The 23,414-nt window shown below is 47.3% G+C and overlaps 2 protein-coding genes across 2 annotated transcripts; one reads left to right on the forward strand and one right to left on the reverse strand.

The window, feature by feature from the left end:
• The first annotated feature begins 4,006 nt into the window (after positions 1-4,006).
• Positions 4,007-11,513, forward strand: LOC117861390 (glycoprotein 3-alpha-L-fucosyltransferase A). The gene is made up of 7 exons (XM_034744935.2): positions 4,007-4,463; positions 6,028-6,188; positions 6,880-7,121; positions 8,985-9,089; positions 9,476-9,632; positions 10,603-10,830; positions 11,053-11,513. Exons 1-7 carry the CDS (start codon positions 4,128-4,130, stop codon positions 11,306-11,308), a joined length of 1,485 nt encoding a protein of 494 aa, XP_034600826.1. The 5' UTR covers positions 4,007-4,127; the 3' UTR covers positions 11,309-11,513.
• A 2,553-nt stretch (positions 11,514-14,066) lies between these two features.
• On the reverse strand, positions 14,067-18,607 carry LOC117860191 (abscisic acid 8'-hydroxylase 3). Its single transcript, XM_034743445.2, has 9 exons — positions 18,186-18,607; positions 17,789-18,107; positions 17,540-17,695; positions 17,167-17,415; positions 16,908-16,997; positions 16,662-16,740; positions 15,450-15,556; positions 14,768-14,886; positions 14,067-14,526 (listed from the first exon to the last, which is right to left on the reverse strand). The coding sequence occupies exons 1-9, from the start codon at positions 18,410-18,412 to the stop codon at positions 14,382-14,384; spliced, it is 1,491 nt and encodes a 496-aa protein (XP_034599336.1). The 5' UTR covers positions 18,413-18,607; the 3' UTR covers positions 14,067-14,381.
• Between the last annotated feature and the right edge of the window lie 4,807 nt (positions 18,608-23,414).

Below are 23,414 nucleotides of genomic sequence, written 5' to 3' on the forward strand. Positions count from 1 at the left end.
GACGATATGTCTGGGCGTAAAGAGGGAAGCCTTTTGCTTTGGCTAGCGATGTGCTGCATGCTGCGCTAGCCGGTTGGTTATTTCGTCCCTGATGAGGGATGTTGACGAATATATATTTGCTGCGGACAACCGCTGATACTGAACACGCAATAATTCCACCAGAGCCGTCTGGTATGTGGTGTCGATACGGGAATAATCCTTTCATTTTCAGCTTAGCCAAAAAAGAACCTGATGATAAACAGAAGGTTAGCAAAAAAAAAAACCAAAAGAATGATCAATCATGAGCCTTATAATAAAGTACACTAATCACTATATTTTTCTAGAAACCTCAACGAGCAGATTAAGTATTCTCCAACTCCTCTACGGCCTGCATATTAAAGGCAAAGCGAATCAAATTAGTACGTAGAAGGACTGACTACCCTTAACCCCTTCATGGCGGGTTTAACTAAACAAATCCACCGTAGGCACACACGTACAGTACAGTTGGGGCTAAGGCATGTTTGGATACAGGCTCATAAAGTTTAGTACCTGTCATATCGGATGTTTGATACTAATTAGAAGTATCAAATATAGTCTAATTATAAAACTAATTACACAGATGGAGTCTAATTCGCAAGACGAATCTATTAAGCCTAATTAGTCCATGATTTGACAATGTGGTGCTACAGTAACCATTTGCTAATGATGGATTAATTAGGCTTAATAGATTCGTCTCGCGAATTAGTATAGGGGTTCTGCAGTTAGTTTTATAATTAGCTCATGTTTAGTTCTCCTAATTAGCGTCCGAACATCCGATGTGACCCCTCCTAAAATTTAGTACCCCGCATCCAAACACCCCCAAAAAGAAAGTCCTGGCTAAGCCATCCTGGGCGTATAGAGTACTCCCTCCATTTCAAATTGTAGGTCATTTTAATTTTTCTAGATGCATAAATTTTATTATGCATCTAGACATACCTTATGTTTAGATGCATAATAATATCTGTGCATCTAGAAAAACTTAATGATCTATAATTTGGAACGGAGGAAGTAGCTAAAAAAATCTTGGGAGAGAAAAGAAGATGCCATGATCGATCGCTTGCTTTTTAAGATGGTTACGCGGTCGATCGATCGGCATGCACGATCGATTAGGAAAGAGAGGCATCCAGGTCGGCACCCGTGCGCGAGCCTGATTGATTGTAACGACCAAAGATACCTTCTTCTCCCAGGTAGATCAAAAGGCTGCGTGCGTGTACGTACGCCGTTGCGATAGGGATGCATCTTTCAAAGTTCGTCCTCCGATACTGTCTGTCTCTCTGTCTCCACTGCAGCGTACGTGTAGATAGGTAGAGCTGAGTATCGATGCTACTGTCAAGTTGTCTGTGCACGACGATCGATCCAATCCAATTCCTGGCCTGTCTCTGTACTGTGAACGTCTCGGTCGGCTGGTACTCTTCCGTGTAAAATAAGAGATCCCTGGAATAATCACACGGGAAAAGGGGCTTAATGACCCTTCAGAGAGTTCAGATTGCTGAACTGCAATCATGTTGCTGCTCCCTGAAGAATACACAGGCTTATAGTGGCTACGTACATGACAAGTCGGCATGCAAGCCCGTTACCGACTCTCTGGGCGGTTGTGCGAGTGTGGACAAATCGTATCACCTACTTTGTTTTCACGTATATTCGGAAGGAGGAATCAGCACGGAATTAAAATAACTGAAATGGCAGAACACACAAACCTGTCTATTCGGCTATTCCATCCTCCAAACGATGAAACGAACAGCCACTTCGAGGGAACTATATTTGTAGTTGTAGCGCCAGTCTTGTTTGGGTTGGCTGTACAATAATACTGGTCCTACGTACCGGTACACATAGTACTTAACAAGCTGCTCCTTATCTCTATGTGCCCTATTGCCCTTGATGGACCACAATAGCTAGAGAACAATTTGTACAAGGTGCGTACGCACAACGTAGCTAGCAAGAATAAACCAGCCATGCCCATGCGTGTGTTTAAGTGCCGGGTTTTGTCTGACGCGTTGGGCTCTCATGCAGTATCAGTACATTGCTCTAGCTATTCTATGGATGCATGGGGGGACATGCATATGGTGCGAACGATCCGACCCTTTCCAGTACGTACGTCGCGCTGTTTTTAACCGGCTACTGATCTGTCCTTGTTTTGTTGTCCCCAGACATGGGGTGCACAGATGGCAATCTGAAACGCTCGTGTGTCCTGATCTACCGTCACAGCATATTCAGGATTATTCGATCCCTATGTGCTTGTGGTCCAGCCCAGGTTAGCACGCCTTTTGCCGCCTGATGAGGAAGGAGCAAAGCAAAGTTGACACATACTTGGTTAATTTCGTTAGTTGGCTAAGGCCCAGGGATACCTTAATTAGGCCCAATAAGAGCCGCAGAGAGTGGGCCGGTGGGCTGAGTCCTCTTGATGAAGGGCCGCTCAAATTTCTTACTAGCCCAAAGGCTCCCTCCGTCAGCCTAGCACTGATTGGGCCCACTACTAAATGGGTCCAACCGGGCCGGCCTATCCAAAAAAACTTTATATTAACCAAAAGGAAAAAGTCCTAACTACCTCCCTGGATAATGGGGTGTTCTCTTCCTAATTTCGAAAACCATCCATTTCAACTCCTCGTGCTTACAAAACCGGTTAGGTGACCATCCTGAGCCGAATCCACCCTGGTTTCGGCTGACATGGCGACACATAATGTAAACATCACTTATCCTACGTATCTTTGGCCCACATGTAAGTGAGTCCTTCCTTTCTTCCTCCTCTCCTTTCCTTCCTCAATGCTGCATGGTGCGATTCGCGGCAGGAAGAAATAGCCGCGGGTTTGGGTGCTGCAGCCGTCCGCAGAGGGTCTAGGATCCATGGCAGCGGACGGAGGCGGCGCACGCCTTCAGCCCTTGAGCCATGTCTACAGCACATGTTCTTGGTAAGAGCGGCGTCGCTTGCTTGCTTGTGGAGATGAACCTAAGAGCAATTATGAGAGATGGAGATGCGTGAGGGTCTGAAGGAGCCAAGCCACTGGCTGCTATGCATGTCAATTTGGGAGAGCAGATGAATGGTCGATCTGTTCATCTCCGCAAGCAAGAAATTCACCAACTGCTCCCTTGAAATTAAATTCACCGAAGCCTCATCCATATCCCCACACAGCCATGCCATTTCTTACCCCAAATCTGTCCAGCACAAGCACGTAGCTCTCTTTAGCTCCAATCATCAACCAACGAGCAATTGTTGCTCCAATTTCAGCAGCTAGCGCTGCATCTCACCAAATCCTCCAAATCCAAACAAGCAAGTTGTACCAAGCACATGGCAACTGGAGGCATTCGCCGTGGGCATGGCCCCCCTGCAGCTTGCACCTGCTCCTCACACAGTCGCAACAACAGCATGGGTACGAGGAGTCGTTCCCTCGGGTGAGCGCCTGGAGCTCGGGCGAGGTAACAACGGTAGGAGCGGGCGCAGAGGTAGCTACCTCCGGGGACAGACAGTAAAGGGGGCGTGGTGTGAACGACACGGCAGGAGGAGTCGAGGTGGGTCGGAAAAGATTTGGCAGCAACGAAGGCCGTGGATGCCATGGACCGTTTTGGTCGGCGAAGGTGTCGCACGCTAGTCCTCTACCGCGCGCCGCGCGTGAGAGGCGGCGGCGGTGGTGCTGTTTCGTGCGGAGGAGAAGATGACGGGTGCGTCAATAAGGAGGGAGACCTTGACAATTGGGCTCATGCCACGTAGGATTGGATTAGTGCTTTGGAGTTGACGTGGATCCAGCTCAAACAAAACCGGATTGGAATCGGGTCCGGGAGGTCAGATGTCCGGTTTTGCTAGATCGAGGTACGGAACGGATGGTTTTTGAGTTGAGGGTGAAAACGTGGATTCGACCAATGGTTCAGGGAGGTAAATAGGACTCTCTTTCACTGACATGTGGTACCCACTTCCTTCAACCTGCTCTGCTTCGTCCGTCTGGGCCGAACCAAATCCCTTCCGACCGCTGGGGTCGTTGCTTCATTTCCAACTTCTCCCCTGACCACGTCGCCCAACCAACGACTCCGCCCACCCCTTCGCGGTTGTCCCCCGCGATCTCCCTCCCCACCACCTCCCGCCGGCGCCGGCGAGGCTGCCGCGAGGAGAGCCGCCGCCGATGAAGGGCCCCTCCCACTCGCAGGCGGGGGGGCAGCCGGGCCGGCCGCGGCGGCGCTGGGGGCTGCTGCTGCCGCTCCTCGTCGGCGCCGCCTTCCTCGCCGAGATCGCGTTCCTCGGCCGCCTCGACATGGCGAAGAACGCCGAGGCCGTCGAGAGCTGGACCACCTCCTTCTACCGCCGCTCGACCCACTGGGGCGAGGGCGCGAGGGGCGGGGGAGGCGACGAGGGCGACGATGAGATCCGGCGGTGCCAGGAGCGGCTCGAGAGGGAGGACGCCGTGCCCTACGACCGCGACTTCGACAGGGAACCCGTGCTCGTCGGCGGCGCCGCTAAGGTCTCTTCCATGCCCTTTGCCCTCGTGCTCTTATTTGGGTTAGGAAAGCTAGTTTTGTAACGAACGGGCTCCATGGATCTGCTGCTCAGGTGGATCGAAGTTTCACCATAAGTTTGAGTAAAATCTCTTGTCCCGTGAAATCTAGACCATCTAATCTTAGCATTTGTCTCATTAACTTTTCAATACTTGGTGAAGCATGACACTATTTAATACTCTGTTCATTCAAATTTTACTAAAACTAACATACTGTAATGAGTAATGAGTCATTGAATGATACAAGGTGCTTCTTCAGAGTGCTTGTGGTCAGCTTGTACATACATAATCTGAAACAGTGCCACTAGTTCTAGCTGATTATCAAACCTTAAGCTTGTATATCATGTATCCACAGAGCATCTGCATTAATGACAGAAATAGAGATACAAATAAGGCCACCAAAAGTGGTTTGTTTTAGTTTCTACTCTTTGTCCTGTTCCATACTGGACATGCTTGGCATGAGAGCTGATGGCCTTGTCTCAGCCTAACTGCTCGATTGGCTAGTTTTTTATCAGTCAAGTTTCTAAGCCTAGAGCATAAACCTTCATACTATATTAGTACTCTTTTACATGAGTGCAAATAGGAAGCTGCATAAATGTAAGTTCATGTCATCTCTGCATGCTAATATTGTCTTAAATGTTCAATTGGAATAATATGTACAGATAAGTGTGATAACTTTGAATAGCGTATGGTTTAGTAAAGTGTCATTATTGTGACATTGGCTCTTTGGAGTTGGATTGAGGAAATCATATTGCTACTAGATTAGAACGGGTCTGGTGTCCTGTTGATGTAGAAAGGAACTGGAAGCAGTGTTAATGTGTTACTGAAGGGGCGCTTTCTGTACAATAGTCTGAAATTTCCAACAGTGACTGCTAAATACCCTCCTTTCTTTATCCTCAGTTGCAAGTTTTATTGTTCTGAAAGCTTTGGCAAGTTTTTTTTTCCCTAGAAGCAGTGGTGGAACTTGCCCAAAGTACAAAGTGAGGCCACCTATTGAAATGAAATGACAGATTGCCATTGAAAAACTTAGTTCTAAGATTTACAGGATGGTGGATCACGGAATGCAAAGTACTAGTTTGTAGCCTAGCATGCAGTACAAGCCATCAGCTTCTATATTATGCATATTATGCCAGAACGAAAATGGGGCTGCAGCTCAAGCTGCTTGGCTTGAAGCTCCACGCTATTACGCAGGATTGTAATAATGTGCTTTAGGTCCCTGTTCTTGTTTCGATTTACGTGTGTTTGGGAACTAGGCCTGTATTGTAAAACTGATGTCCCGGTTTACGCTCCCTCCAAAAAGCAGGGTAGAATTTTTTTCCTAAAAAATGCTTTTGGAAATTTGATTTTTGTTGGACTGTTGGAGTGTTGTTCATTTAAGCATAAGAGGCCGCACGTGTTTGTGTTCATACAGGTAGTGGCATTATGTTATGTATGGAAATGGTGATGCATATCCATCATTTTTTTTTGGCATTCACGGCTTGCTTCTCTTCTCCCTCTTTACGATACTTATGTATTTCTTTTTCTCACTCAGGATTGGAATAAATGCTCTGTAGGATGTGAGTTTGGGTTTTCTGCGAGTAAGACACCTGATGCTACTTTTGGAATCGCGCCAGATCGTTCTGTAGATAGCATCCTCAGATCAATGGAATCATCTCAATATTATTCAGAGAACAATATTGACGTGGCTCGAGGGTGGGTAAGAACCAAGTTAATTCTGATTGGTGATTTCGTCCTGTTTGAAATGACTTTCCAAATTTGGTACACATTAACAGATTAACTTAAACTGTACTCGACATTTAATACTGCTGGGTTACTAAAATTCTATTTCCATACGTGGGGACATTTAGAACTAGCTGCTGTCTCCTGATATCCATGTTAAAGTGCAAGGTTAGTGGACTAATGTGAATGTTGTTTCTTATTGTTTATGGTAGTGTAAGAATGTATGGAGTATCATTTGAAGGAAAAGGTCCATTTTACTACCCGGAACAATCCACTTTGTCCATTTGAACCCTTGAACCAAATTTCGGTTCAATTTATTCCCTCTTTCAATTGGTCCCATCTAACCCCAAATTGACCAAGTGAATTGTTCGGGGTAGTAAAATGGATTTCTTCCTGTTTGAATGCCAAACCTGTTTCTTTTTTGTGTTTAACCATTATTATTTCAATTAAAGAGGAAAAAGCAAGCAGCCATGACAAGATCATCCGCCGAGAATGCTTTTGATCTTGAATTAAGGACTGTGTTGATTGTTATCCTCATTCTGTACCATGTTCCATCATTCTTGCCCTGCTATTGAGCTTTTGAATTTTGTCTTCAGAAGCAGGATTTATTAATATCGAGAATCATTGTTCTAATGGACTGGCAATTTCGCTGCTTTCTATACAGGAGAGGGTACAAAATTGTGATGACTACCAGCCTTTCCTCGGATGTACCTGTAGGCTACTTTTCATGGGCTGAATATGATATTATGGCACCTGTGCCTCCAAAGACCGAAGAAGCTCTTGCTGCAGCCTTTATTTCCAACTGTGGTGCACGGAACTTTCGTCTGCAAGCACTTGAGATGCTTGAAAACTTGGATGTGAAAATCGATTCTTATGGTAGTTGTCATCGTAACCGTGATGGCAAAGGTACACTCTCTCTGTTGCATGTTTAACATCATCTTTTTATTCGTGTATCATTGTTGGCACACGAACGGGATACTTTCTGTCTGCTTGCAAAGATTGGTACTCCCTCCATCCATTGATGTTAGGCATATTTTAGAATGAGAGGCATCAAAACTATCTAAACGTTGAATGCCAGATATAGCATTATACCATTAATACTTGAAATCTATCAAAATATCGCCACTGCTAATTCTAACCTGTCAATTTGCTGATTGTTGTGACATCCTCCTTTTCATGCAAGATGAATTGAAAATAGAGTTGTATGTACAACGGATATAAAAGAAAATTAATACTTCTTTGAGTTAGTTTGGTTATTCTCTTATTGACTGTTTGAGGGCAATGTATTCACTATTCAGAGATTTTTAGGTATCTGCTATGGTAGTCAAAGCAGATTGCTCATCTTCACATGTAGCCCATATATTTAGTTCGCTCAACCTCAATGTGTCAAAATGAAATTATGTTTGTGTTGTAAACATTGCTGGGAAAAGTGTTTGTGGACTTATTTTTAGGCAAATTGTATAGTCGCATCGAACAGGCTGAGGCAGTAGCCGCAATAAACCTGTAATACTAATACTGCACAACAGTAGCATGTGCAAGGAGTCAGCGGGGGGGGGGGGGGGGGGGGGGGGCAGATGGGTTACTTCTTGTTGGCAATGGCCAAGGTAAGCTCCCTGAGCTCACACTCAAACACACGCACACTCTAGAGCTGGAGGTAGGAGAAGATGATAGGAGAACAGCACACACACGCATAAACACTTTGCACAGGTTCAATTGGTGCTGCTGAACTGATTTGAGCTGCAGCTGCTCATCTACTCCTTATAGAGCACAAAGTCGAACTAGAGTACACAATGGTATGAGTGAAACTACCAACTACACTACCAACTATTAGTACTATACATTACAGGGCATACTGCCCTTCTACTCATGGCACTGCTGCCATATACGGCTGGCAGTGGCCACTATTGGCCAAGGAGCTTACCTGCTCCATTGATTTTCAGCAAAAGGAAGAGTGAAACAAGAGCTAAGCAATTACCCAACACTTCTTTGATTGAGAATAAGTTGGAGAAATGCTTGGTCTTGATACTCAATTTCTACTTGTCTCACTTTGCCGTATCGAAGAACAAGCCAAATGCCCTTCCTAATCCATCTATTGCTGCCAGCTCTCGGTGCCTTCTGCATTATGGCTTGGAAAAAAGTACTGTTGGCATTGGGAGGGCTAAAGATCTCCACCTTAGAGCCACCCACCAGATCCAGACCTGTAATGCACTCTCTTCTAGCTCATCACAACCATATAAATGTCACTGTCTATAGTTGGTGTAGATGTGGCATCATTAGTCGCAGTTTGTTTTATGAAGGCTTAGTCTTAGTCAAGGTCCCTGCTTGTCATTTACATTAATGAGTGGTCTGACTAGTGAGTAGTAATACGAGGCATGTATATGTGAGTTTAAGGTCCGTCTGGAATGTGAGATTTCATGAAAATCCCGTTGGAATTACTATATGTCTTGCCAATTTCCTAGCAATGACAGTAGGTTTGGATTATGGTATTCTTGGAGCCATGTCAGAACCTCAAAGATATTGTTGGGTGAACCTTTGCTGTTTAATACTCCCTGGGTTTTTATATGTATGGCATTAGGACAATTTAATTAGTTCGTTTTTGAACTAATTAAGTTGTTCTAACATCATATATTTGAAACCACAGGGAGTACATGCTTTCCTCTGATTAGTAATCCGTCTATTCTTGATGCCTAGTTTCTGCTGCTGGACTGCATTTTATTTGACTTTGCAGAAAGAAATTTAGTTCACACTGTATCTCTTGCTTGGGTGCAGTGGACAAAGTGGAGACATTGAAGCACTACAAATTCAGCTTGGCCTTTGAGAATTCTAATGAGGAGGATTACGTAACAGAAAAGTTTTTTCAGTCGCTGGTAGCAGGTAGTTGTTTATGCCCATATCTATCCACCCACACAAATTTCTTTGGAAATTCTTTTCCACCATTGCATGCTGAGGATTAATTTGTTTTCATATGTTTGGTTCATCACCCTAGGATGAAGCATTTCACCCCATGGGCAAGTTTCCTTTCCTTTTAGATTGTTTCTGTATATTTGGTTAGTTAATGCAGTAATTTATTCCAGTTTATTTTGTAGACATTGAAAAAAAAACAAACTGCAATGTTTATTTCATCAGACGAAGTATTTTCTGAAACTGTTTTTCCAGAGAAACTACCAATTCTAGAGCTGGATTTACATTCTATATTTGTGAAGTCTAAAATTGTAAGTTGAATGTACTGATTGAATATTTCATTTTTCCCTTCACTACAGGTTCTATTCCAGTTGTTGTTGGTGCTCCGAATATTCAGGAGTTTTCTCCAGGAGAAGGCGCGATATTACATATTAAGGAGCTTGATGATGTTGCTTCAGTTGCTAAGACAATGAAAAATATTGCTTCAAATCCTGATGCCTTCAATCAATCTTTGAGGTAAATGCCCTGCTAAGCATTGCAGTCATGGTGATATCTGGGCTGTTATATATTGCTTTACATCTGGAATGAATCAGGCATTATGTGTTTCTTTTTTAGTTTAATTCGACTCCATAAGGAGTTGCCTGTATTACGTTATCAACTTTCTTTTTTATTGGTGAACCTGTGCTGCTTTAACCAATTAATTTTTTCCATATCGAGATAAGGTGACAACAAACATTTTAATTATAAAGATGTGACTTCCTGAGGAACTGAATCACCATGCAATTTAAGAGTTTTCCATCAACAAATCCATTTCTCCTTATGGAGACTATTGGAGAGGGTGTAGTGTGGCTCTGTTACTTGGTAGTAAAGCTCACCATGTAATTTTTGCCTCTTGAGGTTTTGACACTGCCAAAGCATGAAACCTACCAACTATAACTACAATCATGGGCAAACTGCTTCAGTTAGGCTCCAGGTTGCAACTGACAGACTCAGCTTGTTGATGATGTTGTCGATAGGTTATCTATTTTTAGGAAACTGATGCACATATGACGTTTTACATATGATCCATCGTACGTACACTGCGTCTGCATATTTCCCTTGTGCCTGGGCCTATATGATGAAAAACAGGCACACTGACTGGGACAGAACTGTGAGGTTCTCTAGCACTTGTGGAGCACAATGTTCTACTGTGAGCCTCTACTGGGATTAGATTTGACAAGACTCTAAATTATCTGCTTGCATCAGTTATTTGGTGCATAACTTTCTTGACTCGTGCAATTTAGGTGTCTTGGTTTACTATATGATGGTATCGTTGAGTGTTCTTCAAAAGTGAACAAAACTACAGAAACATGTAGATTTGATCCTAGTTATATATTGATGAAGGATTAAAATATTTCTGTGCAGTTTTGTCAAAGATCATCTAGCAGCCATTATCATAGCATCTATGAAAGAGTCAACATATCTCATTCCATGTTTGCATCTGTAGGTGGAAGTATGATGGTCCGTCTGATTCTTTCAAAGCACTTATCGACATGGCAGCGGTTCATTCATCTTGTCGGCTTTGCATACATATTGCTACAAAGATTCATGAAAAGGAGGAAAGGACTCCAAAATTTACAAATCGCCCTTGTAGCTGTTCCAGCAAAAAGGGTACAGTCTACCACTTATTTGTCCGAGAGAGAGGACAGTTTAAGTCGGAGAGCATTTTTCTGAGGTATGGAAGTTTTACTGTTGTGCTCACCCTTAATTACTTTTGAGATATGAAAGCTACAAAATCCTTTAACTAGAAAAAGAATTAAGGAATACTAAAGATCTACACAGGTTATATTGGTGAGTCTAGATTGAAAAAGCGAATACAAGTGTGAGTGACAATCTTCATTGCATCTCTAGCTGCATGTACATCTTTAAACATGCTTCCAATCCATGCTACGTGCAGATCTGGCCAGTTAACTCTGGGAGCTTTGGAGTCTGCAGTGCTTGCTAAATTTAGGTCCCTCAACCACGTTCCTGTATGGAAGGACGAAAGACCACCGAGTATTAGAGGTGGGGACGATCTGAAGGTATACAGGATTTACCCGGTCGGCCTAACACAACGCCAGGCGTTATACCGTTTCAGGTTTAGAGACGATTCTGAACTTGAGCAATACATCAAAGACCACCCCTGTGCAAAGCTTGAAGTAATTTTTGTATAACCATGCTGTAGGCATACTTATTTCCCCCCATTCTTACCAAACTTCACGGTCCGAGTTTCAGCCGTGCTGTAATCTAGGGTGTTTTGTGTAGCCGTGAAACTGATGCTCATACATATCATCGACCGGGTGTAAATTTTCATCGACAGTCAACAGCTGTTCCTACCTTCAGGAACAACCGCAAAGGAATTGACACGTTTCTGCGAAACATTCGTGTCAAGGCTCGTAAATCTTTCGCTGCTCCAAGTTGTATTCGATCTCTTCAAGCGCTAACCGTGCTACTCTGCTATTAGGGTACGACATCGACGCCGCACCTTCAACTACCTGGACCTGCTGGACGCCTGGATCCCTTGCATTTTTCCACTGTACCACCAAGGCACCAAAGCCATTATGTTCAGTTAACTAAACTACCTACCTCGGTGCGGTTGTGCATGCTGGAGCTGGACATCCTGAAAACCATATGGAAAACTGGCCTGCCGTGCCATCTGTAAGCTCAGGGCATCGCCATCTTACAGCCTTACACTGTTACACTCACAGTGAGTAGCATGGTCTGATGGGCATATGCTGCGGTCTGTGGATGCCTTAGCTGGCCCTGGAGCCCGGCGGCGACCCCTTCTTTCCCTTCTTTCACAGGTCAGGTCGAGGTCGGGGTCAGTCACACTCACACCGAGCCCTCCAACCGCACAGGAGGCACGCGATACAAAGCTCCACGTGTCGAGCCCCGCCCCTCCCGCTCAAGATCTCCTAGGTTGACGAAAGACAAGATTCCGCGGCCGCCGGGGCCGGCCTGGCCCAGCCAGCACCGCCGGCATGATTGGTTGGTTCCCTTTTCCCTCGTGATTTCAGCTCAGCAGCTGCTGCTGCCACCGCTGCTTTCTCGCAGCCAGCGTCGCTCTACAGTGTGCAGCAGCGTCCACGTCCACCGGGTCCAGATCACCGGATGCAAAAGGAAACGACCGAGAACGGAGCGCGGATTCAGCGGGGAATCACTACCGTTCTTGAGCAGGGTCCGTGTACTTTGTTTCGTTGGTTGGGGAAGGCGAGCGAGACCTTGATGGCTGCGAAAGGGCAAGGCGAGCTAATGCCTTGGTGACGCGCGTGCCGTTGTCGCCCGTGTCCCTACGCTGCCTGCCTGCCTGCCTGCCGCGGTGGTCACCAGTTCACCACTGACTCGGTGCTGGTACTTGCTCGTTTAGCTGGACTCCAACACTGGTCTCGAGCCAACCCCACGAGATCAACTGGATGCCAACTCACCCGATCAAAATCAGTGACCGAACTGCGGAACTGGAGCAGCGGTTGCCGGTTGGCACCATCGGCGGGGCACGGCACGGTGGCCCGTGTTTCCTTTCTCCGTGAGCAGAGCACGTCGGGTCAGTACGGGACGAGCTGGTACGACGGGGGCACGTGGCGTCGTGGCGACCTAGCCGTGAGTCCGTGACAGTGCGCAGGCGCGCACGGCCGCCGGCCGCACCCGCTGAAGAGTCATCTCGTCCTCCATCCCGAGAACAGCGCGATAATTGCTTCTCGTGGGGGACGTTTTGTACTTTCGCGTACAACCACGTATGATTTCGCCGGGGATCGCAGGGTGGCCTCGACACGTATATGGCAAACTATTCTCTGCACTCTGAAAGGATGCGCTACAGACCTACAGAGAACTCAACATCAGGTGAAAGAAAGAAAGCTACGATCGCTCGCGCTGCAACGATCTCTGAAGCTTGGCAGCGAGGACGGGTGGGTGCCCTGGCTCCCTTTTCCCCGAAAAGGAGCCGCTGCTTTGGCTGGCGCTGGGGCTGGGATACGATACGACGATCCACTCGGGGATGCGGTCCGATCCTCTGCTGCTCTGCTAGGCGCTGGATTCTGTGCAACCTGGACTGGAGCAAACAAGGGGAGAGACTTGTCGTCCAGACACTAGTGCCGTAGACTGTAGTAGTGCGCTGCCAGATCCAGATGTGTACCGCCACGTACCGACCCGTGGAGGAGCCCTTTTAGCCTTTTAGCTCTGTTTTTACTCTTTTTATGCTGGACGCGCCGTTTCCTTTTCCATTTCTGTTCGTATGGTCATGTGGTGTCGCGTGCACTCTTGCATGCATTGCCTCGTTGCCTGCATCTGTGTCATGTGAGCGTGTGACGATGAAGCAAGGGTATAGGTAGAGTGAGCTGGATACATGGTTATCTGAATGAAATCAGGGCGGTGTAAAGCACCGGGTTTGTTTTTGTTGCGAATGCGGCCGGGCCTTCCGTCCCTCGAAAGCCTCGGGTTGTCGTGTGACCCTTTCCTGCTCTTCCTGCTCGCCATCGGCACGTCACATGGCCATGGCGCGTTTGGGATTTTTGTAGCCACGCAACGAGTTCATACTGCTGTCATGCAATGCAACAGACTGATGACAGTTGATCACCCTTTTTCCGGGACTCGTGGCGAGACCTTACCATAGCCTCACACGCCGATGCCACAGTCTGTCAGCCTGTATGCGTTCCGTGAACAAAAAGCGGCTCGGCGACACGATTTCCCGTCAATCATCCGCCGGGCTATTTGGCATCGACCCCTGCAGGCAGCTTTTAAAAGCCGGGGGGGGGGGGGGGGGGGGGCGCGGACGGGATCGCCGGTGTGATGTGATCTGCGCAGTCGATCGACGGACGGGCGGACGCATGGCCAGGCCACATGTCAGCGTCTCGACGACAGCCTCGCAGTCGCAGGCACTACGTTTTGCGGTCTGAAAGAGTGGCGACGTCACTGCAGCGCAGCATGACACATTGACAGTTTTTGACACCAACACCGCTTTATTCTTATACTCTGGTTGCAGTAGCATCAGAGCATGCCAATGGCGCCCAAGGCGAGCTTTAGCTTATTCCCCCGGGCGACCTGCCTGACACTAGACCACACGGTGTCCTACTGTCCTCTACTAGCTACTGACACAGTGACACTGCTGATGATGATACACTGTCATCCTCCCAATGATTGACCAGCTATTACAATAAACTGATCCAATCCAACACACGCCGGGGACGATGACCAGCAGTAGTAGCCCATCAGTATCCGACACGGAAAGAAAGGGTAACTGCTGCTGCTGCCACCTCAGGCGGCCGCGGCCGGCGCGCGGCAGCCGTAGTCCTCGGCCGCGCCGGCGGTCGTCGCACGCAGCAGCCTCGCCCGGAGGCCGCGCTTCGGCACGGGGAAGGGGCTGTAGGTCACGTCGTCGCTCGACCCGATCACCTGCCACCTGCCAAGCCATCACAAGCCACCCCGCGTCAGCGTCGTTGGTGCTGGTAGAATCAACAAACAAACAATTGCCGAGAAGTACGAGGAAAATGCGTGAAAAGTGACGCGGTGCCCGAGGCGAGGGCCGAGCGGCGTCTGGCTCCGGACCACGGGCCGGTGCGCGCGCCCGAGGGAGCACGCGACACATGGCAGATCCGGGCGGCCGGGTCCCCGCCAGTGGGGGGACGGGTGCTGACACGTACCTGTAGTTGGTGACGAGGCGGTGGACGAGGACGACCATCTCGAGCTTGGCCAGGTCGTTCCCGGGGCACGCGTGCACGCCGCTCCCGAACGGCAGGAACGTGCCGGGCTTGGGCGCCACCTGCAGTGGACGCGACGAACCAGACGCGCGGGTCAGTACAAAGGATTATTCGGATCCCAGCTAGGCCACTAATGATGCTCCAAAGAAATCTGTCTGATCTGCTGCTGACTCTAGACTTGTTCTCTCTCTCAACCTATCCTAGAGTGTGCCAACAAGTGTTGCGTGCGTGTTGGTGAGTAATGCTTTTGTCGCTGCGCTGTGCACGAACAATATAATTCCAAGCTAGGGCTAGGGGTGTCGCTGATGCATGAGTTCTCCCTCTCAGCTGCAGGCCTGGCCGGGTGATTGGCCAGCTGCCGTTTAACGGGTCTCCTGCTGCCTGCGGTACTACTCCAGAGAGCGATAGAGTCAACAATGACTGTGCAGCCGGTAGTGAAAGTAATTGCTGTCCTTGACTTTGGGTTCTCTGATACCGATTGCAGCAGCTGATAGCAATGGCTAGCTGCAAACCTATTGCGACTCGATCGATCGGCGCTCATGTAACGTTGATGTCAAGGTTATGCAATCATCTACTGGAAGGGTCGATGTCAATTAATGTAGATCAGGTAGGCCTCATGCATTACCATGAACCGAGAAGGGTCGAACTTCTGTGGATCCTGGAAGAACTCCGGGCTGTGGTGGATGTTCCTGAACAGCGGCATCACCTTCCACCCCTTGGGGATCAGGAACCCTGCGAACACAAACCCAGCGCCACCTGTCAGTCCAGTCTCAGTCGGAGTAAATTCAGAGGCGGAAACACGACGGCTCATCATCGAGCTTTAGGGATTAAACGCCGCGACTTAATCCTCGTAACAATGTCCCCCAAACGGCCAAACCGAACCATGCGCGCACGCCATCATCGCCGGCCGCTTTCCCTGTCTCATTGATTCCTGCAGTAATGCTGCCTACAGGGATGGAGTGGAGCAGCGGCACGCCGGTGCCGTCCGGGAAGGGCAGCCGCGCGCGGCCGAGACGACCGGCCGCCTGGCCGGCCGATGGCTGATCGCTCGTCAGATATTAGTCGGAACGAGAGGGCGCGGGCGCGCTGCCGTGTTTTGAGGTGAAGAACGGACCGTCCCCGCGTGGGCCGACGGCCGAAATCAACGCTTGGATGCGCTCGTGTTCATACAAACAGCACAGCCGAGGGAATCAGATCAGCTCAGCTGCGCCTCACAAAATTGTCTCCTTTGGAGGACTAATGTCTCTCCCTCTCTTTAATGTTCTGAGGCTTATGTGTGAGACGACGATGAAGCCAGTTGGATCTCTCCATGTCTGGTCTGGCATGTGCTGAGGTAGGCTTGACTCGACATGTACTGGGTACTCCATGTGTGGAAGATTTTATTGGGAATTTCCTTTATTAATCCCTCGTGAGTTTTTGTCATCTACCCCCTTTTAGAATGTTTATGCAATCTTGGTCATTTTTGTACTTGTTAGGGATACACTACAAAAAAGTCTGTAAAAGTAAAACCATGTTTCAGAGTAGGATGCTTCAAAATAACTTTTCTACCATTGCCACATGTCACATGTTGTTCATGATTCTACAGCGGTGCTTATCTTGCATGCCTCTTTTCATAAAAACGTGACTTTTCTTCCCAGGTTCCCAACTTTTTATCTCTTCTCTGGAGGGCCATATCCTTGGGTGCACTCATGCATCGTGGGTGTCTAAAAGGATCCATCTGTACAACAACTGGCTAAAGGACTGAGCTTTGCTGGTACACTGCCGCTGCACGCTTAAGCCAGGGGCGAGGTCCATGTTCTACACGTGCGTGCCTTTGCATTCTGATCGTGTAACGTACCTTCATAGTCCACGTCCTCGACGGCCTCCCTGAACGCGAAGGTGATGATGCTCGCCAACCTCAGGCTCTCCAAGATAACCTGGTCGGATCGATCGAACAAGATTCACAAGTTATAACAAGAAGCACGACGAACACCTCATGGAAGGTAGCTGAAACAAGTGCATAGTTCCAAATGGAAGCCAACTCCTCTGCGACAGAGACGTGTTCAAGGCAGGGTAGCAGCGGTGTGCACGTCAGGCGGCGTACCAGGTTCGTGATCGGCATCGTCCTCGTCTGCGCCCACGTCAGCGGCAGCCTCCCGCCGTCGTTCTCCTCGTAGGCCGCCATCTGCTCCGCCTGCGGATCGACACGCCGGCCGGGGGGCCAGGACACGGGTGACGACGATGGTTAGAACCGAAACACCGGCGGTTGGGTCGGGTGCGACGTCATGTCCAGTCAGTCCCGATCATAGATTCCCTAGCAATTTGTACCGTGAACTGGGAGGGATCGGCGCCGGTGAGCTCACCTTGACGGCTTCCAGAAGCTTCGGGTTGTCGTGGAGGTACTTGAGGATCCAGGTGAGGACGCTGGCCGTCGTGTCCTGCGCCGCGAACAGCACGCCGAGGACGTTGTCGGCGACCTGGTCGTCCGAGAGCGCCGTGCCGCCGTCGTCACGGTACCGCATGAGGGTGCCCAGGAGGTCGTCGCCGAGGTCCCCCAGCGCCCGCCGCTCCGACAGGATGCCGCTCAGGATCGCCCCCAGCCGCTGCCTCGCCTGAGAATGCACGCGCCCATGCATCGGACAGAGCAAGTTGGTTGGTGTTGGTGACATTGTGAAGAAGGTAGGAAACCGAACGAGCGCCATTGATTTGGAGGAGAAAGAATTGTCTCCTTTGTACCTTGATGGCCTGGCTGTAGCGGGTCCAGGGGACGACGGGGATGGGGAAGCTGTTGTAGCCATTCTCCACGATGAAGTAGTTCCTCCTCAGCTCCTCCTTCACGTGCTCGGCCACCCGCCGGCCGAAGATGGTGACGACGCCGACGTCGAACGTGAGCTGAAAGAAAAGCCAAGGAGACCACCAAGTTAGCAGAACACGTACCACGCGTACAATGGAAGAGGAACGAAGGCCGACCGGCACGACACGCACCCTCTTCATGGTGTGGAAGGTGCTGGTCTCGCGGCCTTCCCACCAGCGGAGCGTGGATGCGACGGCGGCCTCGACGTCGGGCACCAGGGCGCGGAGCGCGTCGGGGCCGAGCCACCCCTGGACGGCGCGGCGCATGCGGAGGTGGTAGTCGCCCTGGTGGAAGAATAGCGCCTGCGGCCCGATCATGCGCTCCTTGCTCGGCGGGTACGTCGGCCTGAACAGGTGCGCACGGGAGACCAGCACCATGCGTGCCGCCTCCGGGCTCGCCAAGACCACGCACGGGCAGCCCAGAACGTGCGTCTTGAACACCTCGCCATACCTGCACCGCACGCATTTGCAAGTTACGGATCATTTCTGCAATGGCAGCTAGGCAATCGGCCGGGCAGTAGTTAGTTACCTCTTCAGCCTGGCGGCGAAGAAGATATTGGGGTTCTGGGAGTAGAGTTGCAGGGTCTCGCCGAGGTACGGCAAGCCCAGAGAGCCCGGGGGCAGCTTGAGCCCCTGCGTCTGGGGGCTTCCGCTTCGGCCGGCGGCGCCTCCCCTCCGGCGCCTGCTCGCGTCGAGCAGCACCAGCACGGCGAGTGCGACGACGTAGACGCAAGCTACAGCGAGGAAGAAAGCCATGCGTGGCCTTCCCCTACGCTGCAGCTTCTAAGAGTAAGAGGAGTGATCCTCTCAAGATAAATCACACGGGAGGCTAGGCTAGTGCCCCCGCTGTACTTCCCTTTCGTATCCGAGTGTGATTTGCGCCAGTGGCGCGGTGGTGTTAGGCGAGAGGGGCACGAGGGAAGCGATCTTGAGAGAATCTTCTCCCGAATGGTGAGTGGTGGAGGGATCCACATGTGTGGTATTTATAGGGCCGGGAGGCACAAGGGGAGGGTTGTCGATGTAATGTAAATGGCGTCCATTGACGGCATGTATGCTCCGATTACAATTTCAAAAATCTTTTGGGGAGGGGGAGAAAATAAACAAGCAAAGAAGAGGACAAACGAGGCATGTATCATTGGGGTTATTTAGTTCCTATACGTGGTCATTTTTTATTTTAAGAATAGAGGTAATCTTCGGTTTATGCACAAAACATATATATACATAACTTATTAAATTGTTTTCTGTTCGTATAGAAAGCTTTATAATACACCAAGATCTTTAAAATGAATAACCCCGAGTAGAGAAATTATTATACTTCACGAAAGCCTCTCTACATCTGATATTTTCCCATCATCTCTCTTCTTTAGATTTGAAGTGTTTTAATCCAATTTTTTCGTATCATCTCTCTTCTTTAGATTTGAAGTATTTTATGGGCTTCAGCGAGAAAGCAACTTCATTTTTACATGTTTCTCTCACGATCTATTCTGATTAGGAGTTGGGGTTATATATGAGGTTTGGGCTTCAGCGAAATTTTCTTTATTCTTCAAACTTAGAAGAAGGGTGGGGAAGGAAGCCTAGTCTGGCGATGAAGTTGGCTGGTGGGCAATAGGCGAAAATGGTGAGGCGCCGCTGGTTAGGGAGGTGAAGGATAATTGGTCGCTAGGGTTTGGGCGGGTGTGTCAAGTTGATATACCAACGAAGCTGTGGTAGTGGGAGGAGGAGGTGGACCTGGCAGCTCTACCACCAGGGACAGGAGCAGGATGGCGGGGCAGGGGAGTCATACAAAGGAGCAATAAGAGGAGTGGAAAAGAGGGAAGTTGGAGAAAGAAGACCATGCAAGAAGATGATGCCCTAACGGTGAGATCAAAATCTAACGGTCGAAAAAAAATCCGGATGTGTAGAGAGGAATAAAAATGCCTTGACACCCTTGTATAAACTAAAAGGACACACTGCGTAAGGCCTAGCTGGTGAGAAACTAGAAGACATCTGTCACACGTATTTCATGGAGCCTCTATAAATATCCACTCTCACCTGCTGGTGGAAACTTTAAGGCATCTATCACGAGTATTTCACGGATTGCGTTCTCTACCTAATAACCTCTATAAATGTCTGCTCTCACATGCTACCTTCACATTGTCCACACACCATCACACTTTTGTTGCTATGAAGACCCTCCTCTCCCCCTCTCCCTCTCCCCATGCCCATTCACACCACTCCTCGACCTTAATCACCCCAATTGTCCCCTCCCCGCGTGATCTCCTTCAATATGGCAAAGGAGCAAGGACTAGTGGAGGCGTCATGGTATGGCTAATCCAAAGAAAGGTGGTGGAGTGGTTAGTAAGATCAGTTTACCAAGCATTCATGGCATAAGATGTGAGGCCACGAACAAGGATTTGAACATTGGAGGTCACAATATGATGGTATCGATTGCAATGATAGTGTCCACCGGATCTACCAGGTTTTGTTCTTACTACTCGTTATTTTTCATCATCTTAAAAATTGGGCTTTTGGGTATTTAGATGCTCAGTAGTGTATGGTCATAGAGATTAGGCCTATCTGGTGAGACTAGGTGGCTACTTACTGTCACACCCGGTTTTAAAACAAAACCAAGTGCTACATATATGTATGCCAGGATCTAGTTTCATACATATAGTGACATCATTAATGAATAACTGCAATAGTATCACGCAAAGAACAAGAGAGTGTATCAGAGATTTATGCTTAATCCTGGAAACGAAGGCTCCAAACTTTATAGGCAATCGACTGGAGGCTGCGTACGCCTAGAACTCAGCATCATCTTCAGAAAACTTCACACACTTTTTTCTTCTGAGAAGCAGTAAGCAAGGGTGAGTACACTTATGGTTGGTACTCAGCAAGGCCACAAGAAATAACTAGAATAATGATTCAAGTTCATCTTCAAGTTTATTAATCATGTGAGGGTCCAGGTCACTCTTGACCATGAGCACGGTTGATATATTAATTTTACACTTTACAGAGGTTGTACACTTTCACCAAGTCACGTAAAAGTTTAGAAGAACTTTGGATCCAACCATGTTGTGCAAAAGTAGGCACTTATCACACTACCGAGGTGTGACTGCATAGGGACGTTACGAGTCCTTTACAAAGATTCCCTAGTAAGTGGTAATCCTCTAAGGTTTCAGGTCGAAGTAGAGCATAAACCTCTCTCAAGACTGCGAAGCTACCATAGAGCAGATCAACCTAAGGGTCGGGCTATACCCCATCAACGCCTCCCCTCTTGCCCTTTCGGTAAGATTACCCCAGGCTAGAGTCTAATTAATTAGCCAAGACCAGAGCTATGTAGTTCTTGTGGTTGCACTATTTTCCTGGGTGGTCACTCTATGTTCCAATTAATGCATGGTATTCTTGTAAATAAGCATAGATAGAAGGATAATTAGGGACACTTGCCTTTCTCCAATGAAAAGTTACTCTTACTGCTCATCAGCTCTTGCTCTCTTGAAACTCTTAATCTTGAAAGCAAACGAACAACGATCCCTCTACTCGAAGCAATCATCGGGCTCAACCATACAAGCAAACAAACAAGTACAACTAAGAACAATATACCAATCAAAGAAAAGCTTTAAAAGAGCATACTAAAGGATAGGGCTTGATTCTAGGAACGCTTGAACCCAAGAAACAGAACATTAGGAATGGAACTATGGTTGAAAAGACAAAGCTATCAAGAGGTTTGAATTATAAAAGAAATAAAAAGACTATATGCTTGGTTCATTTTAATTAAATAAAATGCACATAGGTTATTTCAGAGAAATACCCTATTTGGAATTAAGAGAAAGTATATTTGAACATTGAAAATGTGGTAAACTTAATCATATTTTATTTGTAAATATTCAAGTGTAAGTTATGCTAGTTTAACAATTAACTTTAGAAACACAGAACATGTATAAGACATCTAATCGAATAACTTTGTATTTCGTGTTTAACTAAACATATTAATATTGAAAAAAGCATTAATATCATTAAGCATATAAACTTTATTCATGAAAACAGATGTATAACACTAGGTATATTTTATTTAGAAAAGCCACATATAAATAGGAATTAATCAATTAAATATTAGTTTATGAAAACCGAGGTAGAACCTAATCAACTTTTATTAGAAAACTAATTGAATAAGAATTAGTCAAGTTCACATTTAACTTTGAAGTAAAAATGGTAATACACACTACTAACGCATAAGGTAAGGTTAAACTGTAACACCCTAATTTCATCATTTGCAAGTTAATAAAAATTAATTAGAATTTCTCTAGAATTTGTTTGAGTTCATTTAAGGCCTTAAGGTTTCTTTGTGAATTTATTAGGCATTAAAATATTTTTCTAAAATTAACTTAATGAGCCATAGGTTTATGTGTGTTGCATTCATGCTGGTTGCATTTTTTATTCCTTGAGTGTGAAAAAGTTTAAAAAATGCGTTCAGATGATGATTAGGTTCCTCTAAGAATTTTTCCAGTTTTTCCTAAAATTTATTCTCATTTTTCTAGATCTTAATCCAATTTTGGATGGTTCTATAAGTATTTCCAAGAGCTCCAAGTATTTTATTTGGGTTCCACGTTTGCCAAATCATCTCCAACAATTTTCCTAAATTGTTTGGAGTTTTCAAAGTATTTTTTGTGATTTAATTACAATTTCTAGATTTTCTAGAATTGTTTTCGAATGTGAAATTAATCCTGAAATTAGAAAAAGGAGGAAAATAAACCGGACTCCATCCCGGTCTATAAATACTTTCCGGTGATCTCCTTGACATCCTTGTTTCAACACCGCAAACCCCACCTTGTTTCGACAACCCTAACTCCCACAGTTCGACGCCAAACATATCAATGTGTTAAACTCTAGCGAACTTCCCGGTGAGCAAATCTGGCAAAATTGTCAATCCTCGGTCGAAGGTGAGCGCTCCATCGCATTCGTCTCATCGTCCTTATTCCGTTTTGTTGTTCAAGCGCTTGTTTGGAGGCCATTTCCAGCTAATCCCCTTTTCCACTCTCTTTCTCTCTCCTGTTCCTAGCATGCTCCATGGCCAGCATGGCCCGAGCTCTTGCTCGCCCGGCACCCCCTCCTGCGCAGCCACCGCCGCCCCTTCGTGCCTCCTACGCCGCGCGCCGAGCTACCCCGCGCGTCCGAGCTACCCCTGTGTGCTGCTGCCCTGTCCCACGCCTGCGTGCCGCACTGCCGCCTAGCGCCGCCGCCTTGGCCCGACCACCATCGAAGGTCATCAACCACCAACCGAGATGCAGCCTGGAGGTTGAAGATGGTGACTTTGCATTTTAGCCCTCGAAGAAAAAGGAAACCTTGATCTAAATGTTTGTGTCTTGTAAGTTTTGCGAAAAAATCCTCAGAAAGTTTAGATTTTCACGATCCAGTTCGTCTTTAAGATTTTGCGCGTTAGCCCACGATTTTCTAAACAAAATTAGGTTTAGGTCCTCAGTTTCTTGCAGTTTAGCCCTTGGAAGTTTTTAAACCTCGCCAACAAGTCTGTAGAGCTTTGTTAAGCCATATCTTTTGTATTTTAACTCCGTTTTGAGCGATTCTTTCGCTCATGTGTTTGTCTTAACAAGTAGATTAGTTTTGTACCACTTTTTAGTACTATTTATGATGATTGATGTACTATTTTTAATTTAATTTATTTGTTTGCTTGTATGTGCATGCTCTGAATGCTTGTTTTGGATGATTGTCACGAGTAGAACGAACACACTTCAGTGACATTCGAGAGTAAGGAGATAGAGAC

This window comes from Setaria viridis, chromosome 6 (assembly GCF_005286985.2).
Source record: "Setaria viridis chromosome 6, Setaria_viridis_v4.0, whole genome shotgun sequence".
NCBI lineage: Eukaryota > Viridiplantae > Streptophyta > Magnoliopsida > Poales > Poaceae > Setaria > Setaria viridis.

Bases quoted from the DNA above. Each gene is read 5' to 3' on its own strand.
- LOC117860191 (XM_034743445.2), bottom strand. From the start codon at position 18,412: ATGGCTTTCTTCCTCGCTGTAGCTTGCGTCTACGTCGTCGCACTCGCC. The intron at 16,741-16,907 runs GTACGCCGCCTG...CGATCCGACCAG, and splicing joins CGATGCCGATCACGAACCTG to GTTATCTTGGAGAGCCTGAG. The intron at 15,557-16,661 runs GTACGTTACACG...TTGTGTTCGCAG, and splicing joins CGAGGACGTGGACTATGAAG to GGTTCCTGATCCCCAAGGGG.
- LOC117861390 (XM_034744935.2), top strand. From the start codon at position 4,128: ATGAAGGGCCCCTCCCACTCGCAGGCGGGGGGGCAGCCGGGCCGGCCG. The intron at 7,122-8,984 runs GTACACTCTCTC...GCTTGGGTGCAG, and splicing joins TCGTAACCGTGATGGCAAAG to TGGACAAAGTGGAGACATTG. The intron at 9,090-9,475 runs GTAGTTGTTTAT...CCTTCACTACAG, and splicing joins TTTTCAGTCGCTGGTAGCAG to GTTCTATTCCAGTTGTTGTT.